The 13,018-nt window shown below is 42.2% G+C and overlaps 1 protein-coding gene across 2 annotated transcripts in view; it reads left to right on the top strand.

Moving 5' to 3' along the window:
- PAMR1 (peptidase domain containing associated with muscle regeneration 1) overlaps positions 1 to 13,018 on the top strand; it is a 71,673-nt gene that overhangs the window by 18,389 nt on the left and 40,266 nt on the right. For both annotated transcript variants that reach the window (XM_068554912.1, XM_068554911.1), the window contains exons 2-3: positions 3,435 to 3,611; positions 9,980 to 10,108. In XM_068554912.1, the coding sequence (XP_068411013.1) occupies positions 3,435 to 3,611; positions 9,980 to 10,108 (306 nt within the window). The remainder of the gene's footprint in view (positions 1 to 3,434; positions 3,612 to 9,979; positions 10,109 to 13,018) is intronic.

The raw sequence follows: 13,018 nt of genomic DNA, 5'->3' as shown, positions 1-13,018 counted from the left end.
AAGCATTTAATTAATTTATTTATTTTTTATTTATTTGGTTGCACCAGGTCTTAGTTTTGTCAGGCAGGCTCCTTAGTTGCGGCTCGCGGGCTCCTTAGTTACAGCTTGCTGGCTCCTTGGTTGTGGCATGTGAACTCTTAGTTGCAGTGTGCATGTGGGATCTAATTCCCTGACCAGGGATTGAACCCAGGCCCCCTGCATTGGGAGTGTGGAGTCTTAACCACTGCGCCACCAGGAAAGTCCCAACGTGAGCATTTTATGTAAGGAGTTGATATGTGGTACATTCAAAAACTTAGAACCTTGAGAAATATGGATGTCAATAGTGTTTTTCTTCTTAAGCTACTAGTTATCGAATGTTCATTATATACTGGGCACTGTGTTAAGCTCTTTATATACATAATCTTATCTAGTCCTTTCAGCTGGCTTCTGAGTTAGATAAAATGTACTCATTTCATTGGATGATAAACTGAGACTGAGTGAGTAAAGTAACTTAGCCAAGGTCATATACCCAGTAAGTGGCAAAGGTGGGATTCCAAACCCAGGTCTGTCTGACTCCAATGCTTAAGCCTTTAAACACTTTTTTTCCTCTTACTAGTTTTTTAATAATAAAAAAATATGATAAAAATAACATAAAATTTTCTACATTAGCCATTTTAAGTATACAGTTCAGTGACACAATATTTGTCCTTCTGTGTCTGGCTTCTTGGCTTCTTTTACTTAGCATGTTTGCAAGGTTCATCCATATTGTAATTTGTATCAGCATCTCGTTCTTTCTCATGACTGAATAATATTCCACATTCAGAATAATATTTTATGCTTATACCATGTTTTGCTTATTCGCTCATCTCTTGATGGACATTTGGGTTGTTTCTACCTTTTGGCTGCTGTGAATAATGCTGCAGTGAGCACTGGTATACAAGTATCTGTTTGAGTTTCTGTTTTTGATTTTTGGGGTATATGCCTGGGAGTAGAATTGCTGGGTCATACAATAATTCAATGTTTAGCTTTTGAAGGAACTGCCAAACTGGTTTCTACAGAAGCTGCATCATTTTACATTCCCATGAGCAATATACAAGGGCTCCAGTTTCTCTACATCTTTGTCAACGCTTGTTATTTTCCTTTTTTTTTTTTCTTTTTTTGGATTATAGCCATCCTAATATGTGTAAGGTGTTATCTTGTTGTGGCTTTGATTTTCAATTCCCTAATGACTTGTGATGCTGAGCATCTTTTCATGTGTTTATTGACCATTTGTATATCTTCTTTGGAGAAATGTCAGTTCATGTCATTTGCCCTTTTTAAAATTGGGTTGTTTGTCTTTTTGTGGTTGAGTTGTAAGGGTCGTTTATATATTCTGGATATTAAATCCTTATCAGACATATGATTTGCAAAATGTCCCCCCATTTTGTAGGTTGTCCTTTGACTTTCCTTTGTTGCACAAAAGTTTTTAATTTTGATGAGTCCAATTTATCTATTTTTCTTTTGTCGTTTTTGGTGTCATATCTAAGAATCCAAGATCATAACAAATCTAAGATCATGCAGATTTACTCCTATGTTTTCTTCTACTTTCTTTTACTTTTAACCATTAAGTTCTCTAGATTTTTTTTTTAAATAAATTTATTTATTTGTTTTTGGCTGCGTTGGGTCTGTTGCTCGGTGCAGGCTTTCTCTAGTTGCTGCGAGCGGGGACTACTCTTCGTTGCGGTACACGGGCTTCTCATTGCAGTGGCTTCTCTTGTTGCAGAGCACGGGCTCTAGGTGCACGCGCTTCAGTAGTTGTGGCGTGTGGGCTCAGTAGTTCTGGCTCGCGGGCTCTAGAGCGCAGGCTCAGTAGTTGTGGCGCACGGGCTTAGTCGCTCTGCGGCATGTGGGATCTTCCCGGACCAGGGATCCAACCCGTGTCCCCTGCATTGGCAGGCGGATTCTTAACCACTGCACCACCAGGGAAGTCCTCTCTTCTAGATTTTAGAAGTTATTCACTTCATCCAGCCAAATTAGAAACATGAGAAGCTCAGCTAAGTAAGTCCTGGTGTCTGTCCTGGAGGGGCTCACAGAATAGAACGGGAAACAAAATCTCAGTAGTGACAATATCATGGTGGTCTGTGCTGGTTGTTCCCAAATGCCAGTGTGAGGATCTCTGCTGCCCCACCAGTGTTTGTAGAAAAGAAAAGAGGAATTTTTTCATAAAACTACATGTATTCAATCTAAGGAACTGTCCCTTATTATGCAAGTGGTTCCTTTCTATGATGCTAGAATGTTCTTATGACAGAAGGCTGAGAGAAGATGGTGAGCGTTTCTTTAAATTGCTCTACTTGGCAAATTAAGAATGATCGGTTCTCTGTCAGACTTCCAAATTTAGGGGAGGAAAACAGAAAACTAAACTATGAAATTCAAGAGGTTAAAAGCCACCACAGATATTCGGGTTGGTTTATATGGGCCTGCAAGGCATGTTGGTTATCCCTCCCTGGGGTTTTTAGGGAAGCCTTCACAGGGAAGCCAGATTCACTTTCTTCCTCAAATATCTGACCTATTTCTTCTTCAATCGTCATCTTTGTGCAAAATTTTTAGGAATAGAGAGTTGGGGCAGGAAGAAGAGCAAATCAAAGCTAGGTCTGTTTCTTAGCCTGGATTCCTCTGGGCAGCCTCTGACTGATTCCTCTTATAGTTTTTGCCAAATGATTTTTCTTTTTCATTACCTAAGGTATATTTTAAAGAAGACAGAAAGAAAGAAATTCCACCCAGAAAGGAATACTTTTTTTCTCATGGGAAAGAATGCTCAGTTGTTTTTAGGGACTAAATGAAGTTCTGCCAATGAGTTCACTCTTGTAGAACGTTGAAATTCTCCCAAACATACTAATTAAGATGCCTTTTGTCTTTTCTGTTGGTTTTAGCTTTGAAGATACCATGAAAATGGCATGTTGCAAAATCGAGGAGCCAAGTTTGGAGGAAATGATGTGGTTCCTGCTTGGCATTCAGCCTTGCACTTGATAGACCTAGTCTAGAGAGTGGTCACCAAACTTTTCTGATGGCCCAAGTGCCTGGGCTGTACTGTACAGTTGTGCAGTTTAATGGTTCCTTCTGGAATTGCACAATGCACAAGCTGTGTAGCTGTAAGCCTTGGCCTGATGTACCCCAGCAAAAATAGAAATGAGCACAGACACTCAGGAAATGTATGCTTGTGTATAAGTTATTTATGTGTATGTGTGTCAATCCACTTAGATTATATATTGATAAAACATGGTTTCTTTTTTTGATTAAAAAATAAAAATGAATAGCAGTTTTAACAAATTTCATCTGTGCCCCAGTGGATGGTTTTGAACGTCCTTCAGGCAGGGTGACACGTTTGTAGGGCAAGGTTGCTTCTTAGCAGTAAGGTACTTGTGGGTCTTACCTGTTCCTGCCAGGCTCTCCATCTCACCTTCTGGTTTCTGTTTCAGAGTACACAGTCATTAATGAAGACTGCCCCGGAGCTGAGTGGAACATCATGTGTCGGGAGTGTTGTGAATACGATCAGGTTAAATGTGCCTGCCCTGGAAAGAAAGAAGTGGTGGGTTATACCATCCCTTGCTGCAGGAACGAGGAGAATGAATGTGACTCCTGCCTGATTCACCCAGGTGAGTGTGCAATGGGAGACCTCAGGTTGCCTTCATGTTTTCTGAGGTCAGTAATAGGAGCACGCCGAACACTTGAATTCTGACAGGTAGACATCAGGAGGCTGCGATGCCTTGATGATTAAAAGTGGCATAATTCAACCCACTCTAACTACAGGCAAAGGAATTGGAGGAGTTAGTACCCTTTTCAGTGTTAAACTTATAAAGCTGTAGATTTATCTACTTAGTCATTCATTTAACAAATAGACTGAGCAGCTCCTTTATACCATGACAGGTAGTGGGAATACAGTGATTTTTAAAAAGACACATTCCTGGCACTTCCAGAGCTTGCAGCTTACTGGGGGAGATGGAGGAGTAAACAAGTGGCTGTAATGCAGCATAGTAGGCGCTGTGATAGAGAAGCATGGGTACCATGTGAGCCTGGATGGGGATGTGGGAGGATGACTTATTAGAGGAGGTGATATGTGTGCTGAAGATGGAGGCAGCAAACTGAAAAGCATGAAGGGGAGCCAGTCGAGAGGTCAGGCCATAGAGAATAGCATGTGATAAGGCCCTGTGGCAAGAGAAAGCATGGAGTTTAGGGAATTGCAAGTAGCTCAGTCTGCCTGGAGGGATGTGTGTGTGTGTGTGTGTGTGTGTGTGTGCGCGCGCGTGTGTGTGTGATGAGAAACATGGAAAGAGATAGACAGACCAAAGATTGAGAGAAAAATCTGAAGGAGAGAACAGGGGGGCTCCAGGACCAAGGGCTTTGGAGGCTGTACTATGATGTTTAGGCTAGATCCTGAAGATATTTGGTAACGTTGGAGATCTTTTCATTACAAAGGTAAAAGCTGATTTTCTCTTCAAATGCAGTATGGAGAAAGGATTGGGAGAAGGCCACAATTGGAGGCAGGGGAGGAATAATGGAGACCTTGATGAACAGAAGCCCTATGGATGGAGAGAGGTGGAGGGATTTGAGAGAGATTAGAGAGCGGAGTTGACGACAATTTGGGATTGGTAGGATGGGGAAGGGAAGGGCAGAGCAGAAGTCGAGGATGGTGCTCTGGCCCTGAGTTGGACATTTGGGAGGCGGTCGCAGTAATACGAGAGCATCCTAGGGTGAGATGGGACCTTCCCAGGTCACGGTGCCTATTCCTTTGCCTTTACATCAGGCTGGACCTGCCTTCTCCCAAACCCCCAATTCCCTGGCCCCTACCATAGAGGGGGCAGTGATTGTCCTTCTTCACTGAAGTGAAGATCAGTGTGGACACTGAGCTTCACTCTTAAGGTATTTCCAGCGTGATTAGCTACTCACTGCATGTTTTCTTGGTGCTTTCATATCTGCTGCCTTGTAAATCTGACTTTTTCCGGGGGCATCTGACCTTTTCTCTTCCAGGCCTGATCAAAAGGAGGAGGTAGAGGATTTCAAATACACTTTCCTCAGACTGAAGACTAAAAGGATGTCAAAAATGTGCCTTAGGAACTTCTCTCATTTCTTCCTCTCCCCTTATTTTACAAACACAGAGGATGATGCTCATTATTACCAGGAACTTTCTTTTGAGGAAAGCTACAGAAGAGGAGAGAAAACAGGGCTCAAGTACGCAGGTGTTACATCTAAACCATCTTCCTTCTCGGCAGAGAGTAAGGCTGAGCTTTAAAATAGAAGTGACCTCAGTATAACATTTGCACATTTTTAAAAAAAATTATTTATTTATGGCTGTGTTGGGTCTTCGTTTCTGTGCAAGGGTTTTCTCTAGTTGCGGCAAGTGGGGGCCACTCTTCATCGTGGTGCGCGGGCCTCTCACTATCGCGGCCTCTCTTGTTGCGGAGCACAGGCTCCAGACGCGCAGGCTCAGTAATTGTGGCTCACGGGCCTAGTTGCTCCGCGGCATGTGGGATCTTCCCAGACCAGGGCTGGAACCCGTGTCCCCTGCATTAGCAGGCAGATTCTCAACCACTGCGCCACCAGGGAAGCCCCTAACCTTTGCACATTTGATCCAGAAAAGAAACCCACTGTTCCAATTCCCTGATGGTGAGAATGGTTTGTAGGGAAATAGTTGAGTAGTGCCTCCAAATCTTCTAAGGAAATTTTGAGAGCTAAGCCAGGGTCTCCTGACTAGGGGTCCTTGGCAGGGATGCTGAAGTCTTTGAACAATTTTCAATATTTTCCAAAGCCTAGCGATTACTGTTGTTATGAGGGTGGGGCTTTGGTTTAATGAGCTGGCATGAGGTCGTGGAATAAATAAGAGACCTTCATAGGCAGTGCTGTGTGCTTCCTACTGCATCATATAGAAGGGCATCAACATCTGCCATGCCTGCACCCAACATCTTATTACATCATACAGGAGACACCCAATATTACCACGTCGAATGGTGCTAGGAAGGATCTTTCAAACTGAGTAGTGAAGAACTGTCCCATATCAACCATCTGGTTGCCCTGAAAGGAAAGGCTAGAGAAAGGCTTTTTAAAAAAAAAAAGATTTTCAAAAATAGTGAATTGGTGTCCTAGCAGTCCCTACTGGTGATCAAAGAGGTTTCTCTGTGTGTGTGTGTCATTATGAACGCAGGCATTTTTATTTATTTATGTGATTTAATCCATTTCAGTCATTATTTATTTTAATGCACACATCCCATCTTATAACACTGGGTGCCCCTTTATGTCTTTCTGTGTTCTTCTGACCCGACCACACTGTTTTTGAAGACTTCTTGATTTCTCACATGACAAGATATTTTAGCCTCTTCTTGTATATTTTCTGCCCCAGATCTGGAATCAGCCACTTCTCAAAGGAACTTTGGTCTGAGACCACGATCTGGTCACCTGAGGTGTTCCTTGCTATTGGACTGTCATTGTTACAAGGTTTTGTTTGTATGTTTTTTTAAGTGGATGGAGCTGGGAAACATGTATTTTTTAAAATGAATTTTTGCTGCTACTCAAGTTCAAATGTAATATTCCAAGGTTGTTAATTAACTTCTTTGATTTTATATTTGTATGTCTTTTCTCTCATGGTGAAAATCCTGTTTCCTGATAATATTAACCTAATCACTTACTTGCTTTATCTTATAATTGTACAAAACAACAACAGCACCATTGGTATTAGTAAGAAGACCACTGATGAGAGTGGTTTTTATTCACCTTAGAATATATCTCACTAAGTATATAGAGCCAAAATACTATGTTTTAAAGCCAATTGATGTAGTTCTTTTGTCTGTGGTGTTATACCATCTACTTGATGTGTAGTTAGGTTTACTGTTTCTATCTGTTTTCTATATTTGACAATACAAGCAAATATGTGTGTGCATTTCTGTATCTCTCCCCTTCTTGCACAAAAGACAGCATGCCATAAACACTGCTAACTGCCTTGCTTTTTTGTCTTAACAGTATATGCAGGAGATCACTCACTGACAGTAATAAGGCTGGTTGTTTTTTTTCCATTTCTTTTTACAGTTGCATATAACTGCATCATGTGGATTACCATAGTTCATGAGTATTTGGGTTATTTCTAGCTTTTTGCCGTTATAAATACTACTATAGTGAATAGCCTCAGGCATTCATCAGCTAGTATTTTTGCAGCATATCTTTGGGGTAGATTCCTGGAAGAAGAATTGCTGCATCAAAGGGAAGTGCATATGTCATTTTGCCAGCCTTTGCCAGATTCTCCTCCATGCATTTGGCATTCACAGCAGCCGTACATGAGAGTACCGTTTTCCCGAAGTCTTGCGACAGAATGTGTTGTTTTGGAATTTTGTCAGTCTCAAAGGTGCGAAATGGGATCTCAGCCTGGTTTAAGAATTTCTATCACTTCTATCATTATGCTGGACAGCGATTCTTTCTCTTGTGATGGCAGTAATTGCACGAGGATCGATGTCCAGGGGCGTGGTGGTGGGGATGGCAGTGCTGACGTCCAGCAGTGGCCAGCGGCACTGGGGCCCTCAATGGAGCAAGGTGGCTGTGTATTTTAGTGCGTTTCTAGGCTGTGTAGCTTGGACCTCGGTCCTCTAACCCTTCTGGCAATACCGTGAGCTACTTAGCGTCTTTTTAACACAGACTTGTTCATCTTAATCACCAGGCTGGTTTCTGTGGCTTGCACCTAATGGTCCGGATGTTACTGTGCTGAGAGTTGGCAGGGGCGTAGAGGGCGGACTCTGAGTCCATTGGCCTCCTTGGTGGCACAGTGGGTAGGAAATCGAACGGGAATGTGGCACATGGGCGAAGATGGCCTTTAAAAGACCATCTTTTAAAGCGGTCTTTTAAAGGACCCCTGGGACCCAGTTATGGGCCATATGAAATTTGATGAATCATATTAGCAATTCTTTTCTGGTCGGAAGAGACACTGGGAGAGGGAAGCAAAGTCAGGATGGTGTGCAGAGAGAGAGCTACAAGTCTCTCTCCTACAGAAATCACACATATGTACACTGCATGTATACACTACAGGCCAATGAAAACCTAATTTTAGCCAAAAGCAAAAAAGTATGCTATTAGCTCAAGGAAATGCTGGTTATCTTGAACAGTTCAGAAGCCTGGATTATTCATCCATTCAACCATCCATCTATCCATTTATTTATTCGCTCAAATCTCAATAATATTTCTGGAACTCTCATTATGTGCCAGATACTGTATTAAGTGGGGGTGGATATAATGTTGAACATGGTGCAGTCCCTGACTTCAGTCTGTACAGGAAAACAGACAGTAGGCAGTTAAAACTGAGCATGCTATATGCTATGGTGGGGATAAGCCAAGAGGAGGTATGGGAATGCAGATAATAATAATAGTTCATGTTTTGGGGGTACTTGCTATGTGCCAGGCCCTTTACATGTGTGAATTTAATTTCTAAAACAACTTAATGGGGTAGGCACGTTTTTTAACCCTGGGTTTACAGATGAGGACATTGAGGTACAGAGAGCTTAAGCAATTTGCTCAAGGACACACAGCTGGACAGCGGAGGCGCCAGAACTTAGCGCTCCGTTTTAATAAGTGGGATTGGATTATCTCTACCTTTCCTCACTGTCCCCCACCCCTCAGGAGACCATGTTTTAAAAATAACCCTCGACTAGGGTCTGCTCAACCCTCTCTGGTGTGGCCTGCTGGTCGGGGGGAGCCTGACACCTTCCAGGGTGAGCCCATTATTAGGCATTAAGGTTGTTTCTGACGGCACACTCTGGTTATAGAAGTATATGCCATAGAAGAATATTTAATGGAATGGGAAGATGGTTACTATCTATTATTAAATTAAAAGGTGAGTTATTAAAAACAGAGTGTACAGTATATAGTATAAGCCTAATTTTAAAAAAATGTGTTCATGTATAGAGAGGGAATTACTGATCATTTTCTCTGGGTGATGGAATTTTTGGTGTTTTTAATTGAATTCTTTTTGCTTGTCTGAATTTTCTAAATATTCCATAATAAACATGTAATATTTTTATAAAGAGAAAAAATACCCTGTATTGATGGATTCTACCTTTTACTACAGGTTATTTTGTTTTGCATTAAAACATTAGCCACAAATGAAACAAGCCAGACACAAAAGGTCATATATTGTATGATTCCATTCATATGAAATGACAGGTAGATTACTGGTTGCCAGGGATTAGGGCCGGGGGTGGGGATTGGCGAATGGGGAGTGACTGCTGATGAGTATGGGGTCTTTTGTGGGGAAGGTGATGAAATGTTCTAAAGTTAGAGAACAGTGATGGTTACGCAACTCTGGGGTATGTTAGAACCCACTGAATTGTACACTTTAAAAGAGGGAATTTTATGGTATGTGAATTATCTCCATGTAGACTTTTTAAAAACTAATGCATTAGAACCAAAATGTGCAATCAGTCTGGAAGCTTATTACTAAATATTTTTGATATCTCATAGTACTTTTCAGGTTACTGATGTTACATGAGATATGGCACCCTTGTAAAACGTGAAAAATTTACAACCAGCAAGAGGGTTTTCCTTCAGTACAAACAACAGTGTAATTTAGATTTGGTTTTCATATAGTAATAGGCATTTGCTGTCAATTAGTCTTAAATTTGGAGGTATTTTCATCAATGTTATTTGCTTTATAAAACATAGCGATTACAAAATAATTTTAAATAGCATTGTGTTTTATTGAAACTTAAAGTTCATAATTATGACCAGAAATGGAATTAAAAAAAAAAAAGCCATCAGCCACTAACTAGGAAGATGGTTCAGACCACCCTCCTAAACTCCTCAGTCTGAATTCTGGTGCCTCTAGTGTCTTCCTAGGAATGAGCATTTTTTCCTAAGGGCTTTGGCACCTTTCTAGGTCCAGATGCCCTTAGTTGAGACAAGGTCCTGGGAAGGTCCCAAGTTTCTCTCTTGTGCAGCTGATCAGAACCTGCATGTGCTTAATCTAACACCCTTCTGCTTGGAAAAATTTCAGGTTGTACCATCTTTGAAAACTGCAAGACGTGCCGAAATGGCTCGTGGGGGGGTACTCTGGATGACTTCTACGTGAAGGGCATCTACTGTGCAGAGTGCCACGCGGGCTGGTACGGAGGAGACTGCATGCGTGAGTAGACCCTGACATAGCTCCGTCTCTAGCGTGTGCTCCTTTAAAGTCTCAGCTTTGCCATGGACTAAGGTTTATCTTGTTGGACTCTTGAGTTCTGGAAAGTTGGTGGTCAGAGGGCTTTCTAGGTAAGACTGTAAAAAGCAAAGATGTGTTTCCATCTGTTGGGTGTGGATTGTGGACTTCTGTTTGGAATTGGCCATGGGAGGTTTCTGTCTGCTCTTAAATCTTCCCCTCTCTCCGAAATGAAGCCAATGCATTCTGCACAGAGCATGCCTCATGTCCACTGAGAAGCAATTGCGTGTTGTCATTGGTCAGCAAGCAGTGACTAAGGCTTCAAAAATGTTAAGTCTGTAGTGCATTTAACATATGAATTTCTATTGGAAGCCTTCTTGAATCCTGAGTTAAATTCCTGGAACCCATATCAAATTGTCAGCATGCCACTTGTCCCAGGAAAGGGATTCTTTCTGGGTTCTGCTTGATCTCCAAGAATTACTAAAATCTTTATTAGGGTTCCCCTCTGAGTCAATAATCCTTTGAAAATGGAGTGGAAATCTAACCTGTCTCAGTTTAAGATTCGTCTCTGCAGCAACTGAGAGTCAGTATCTGGAGCAATGTACAAACTGTCATTATTTCGTTAAGCCTATTTTACACGTTTCCTGTTTGAATCAGGAGCAGTCAGGATGGTCTTAGAGTCTAAGTAATTTTACTCTTATGAACGATATTTCCCGTCTGCAGAAATAGAGGATGGAGTGCTATTGGTGTTCTTTGCTTGATCAAACCTGTCGCAAAATGCAAGAGTCTAGGGCAAAGGGTGAGGAAGATACCTAAGTCTATGTGATTTCAGACCCCTTATTCTCAACCACAGTACTCACCTACCTCCCAGTGGTGAGTTCTTCCTAATAGCTCTGTTTTCTCTGCAAAGCAGGATATGAAATCTCTAATGATAGCAGAGTAGAAGGGAAGCTGAGGCTTGAGAGTACCAAAGTTTTGGGACAGCCACGTGATGAATGAGGAAATGCACCAGCTAGCGATAATTTAAAGCATGTCCAAGCAAGGCTGAGGACCCAGTTGAAGCTGGAACTCCTGTGTAGGTGATGCAGCCAGGACAGGTGGTTGATGCTCTCTAGCATCATGGTAGCAGAGATGAATAAAAGCAGTCATTAGGTTGATCCAAGAGTTGGCTGAGACATGATTGTCCAGGGATCCAGGTTGGGTAGGACATGAAACCAACAAGAACCTGGTAAAGAGAATAGGGACTGGAGGTCTCGATGAGATGGAAAAGCAGGCTTAGTGATAATAAAGCAATGGAACATGTAGATGGAAGAGGTATTGTGGTCAGAGAACAGAATTTCTAAGTTGAAGCTTTCAGGGGTGGTGGTGATAATGTGTTCATATAGATTAGTCAGTTTTTGCTGCGTAACAAACAACCGCAAAAGGACAGTTGTGTATTTTTCTCTATCCTGGGTCTGTGAGTTGGCTGGGGTTTAACTGGTTTCAGCTGGGTTGGCCTGGGTTGAACTCTAGGGTTCAGGGCTCAGACCAAAGGGGCAACTTGGGGTGTGGTCTTCTCATAGTGGGTCACAGAAGCACAAGAGGCCAAGCCAAACACACAGCCACATTTAAGGCCTCTGTTCACATCACGTTCACTCATATTCCAAGGAAGTCACATGGCTAATCCTCAAATCAGTCAAGTATGAGAGTATATTCCATCCCAAGGGGAAGGGTACAAATATTTCCTAAACAATACTCTAAACACTCTGTGTGAGTAAGTGGGTTTGTTTAGCAGACAAGGCAGAGAAGGGGAAGAATATTTGGATGCAGGAGGTCAAAGACAGAAGGACTGCATTTGCCCAAAGAAATCCCGTATGTGTGTCTTTCCAAATGGTACCTATTGGTTGAGTCCTGGGTTTAGCCTCAGTGTAAGAGCTGACTGTGTATGGAGTCTGATTGGTTGGATTAGTGATGGTGTCCATGTGTAGGATCAAAGCCTTCTCAAGGACAGCAGAACTGGCTCAGGGCAACTGGTCATCACCACTAGGCAGGCAAAGCGGAGCACACATGCCCCCATTCATTACAAAAAACTTTAATGAATAAATCTACCCATAACCATTCAAAAAATGTTTCTTGAATGAATGCTTCCAGGTGCAACGATGAGCAAGACAGATGTAGTCACTGCCATCTTAGAGCTTGAAAATTAGAGAGGAGAGACCAAAAAACAAAACAAAACAAAACAAAAACAAAAACAAAATAAGAGTGTGGTGAATGCTATGAAACAAACAAAGTAATGGTCGTACTCCTATCTCATTCTGTGTTGCTTCAGTTATGCTTGTTCAATTCCATGATGTTTGTTCTGAAAGCCTCATTCCATACAGTGTATGTTACCTGATCCCTGTCTTCATTCCACCCAGTTATGGATATTATCTGATCACAGCCACATGCACGAAGGAATCATTTCTTATGGATCACTGGGCTGGTCACCAGGGAATACAATGAACCCTCCGTGAGTTTACCGTACATTCGTGGAAACAGGGCTTGACCCTAAGAAGACATCAATAGGATGTTATTAGGTTCTTATCACCTACAGCGCATACTGGCACTAAATAAAAGTGAAGGGAATTCATAAGAGGAAGTAATTCATTTCAGTATTTGTTGAATGCCTGCTCAGTGCTGGGCACCATGCTGCCTGCCTCTGTTAAGGGGCAGCTGAGCACTTGGGTGGTCTGTGCACAGCTGGGGCACAGTGTGGGAGCCAGGTGGCAGTGCAAGCGTTTGCCCAGTAGATGGCGCCCAAGCGATCCTTTCAGGCCCTTTAATCCTGGAGGAGGAAGGCCTCCTGCTGAGCACCATTGTAGAGCCCTGGAATTTTTTCCTGAGTGCCATATAGAACCTTAGAAGGAAAGAGGAGTG

The sequence above is a fragment of the Eschrichtius robustus genome, chromosome 11 (assembly GCF_028021215.1).
Source record: "Eschrichtius robustus isolate mEscRob2 chromosome 11, mEscRob2.pri, whole genome shotgun sequence".
NCBI classification, from domain to species: Eukaryota; Metazoa; Chordata; class Mammalia; order Artiodactyla; family Eschrichtiidae; genus Eschrichtius; species Eschrichtius robustus.
The sequence above is the reverse complement of the archived record's forward strand: the minus strand, read 5'-3'. Positions and strand labels throughout refer to the sequence as shown.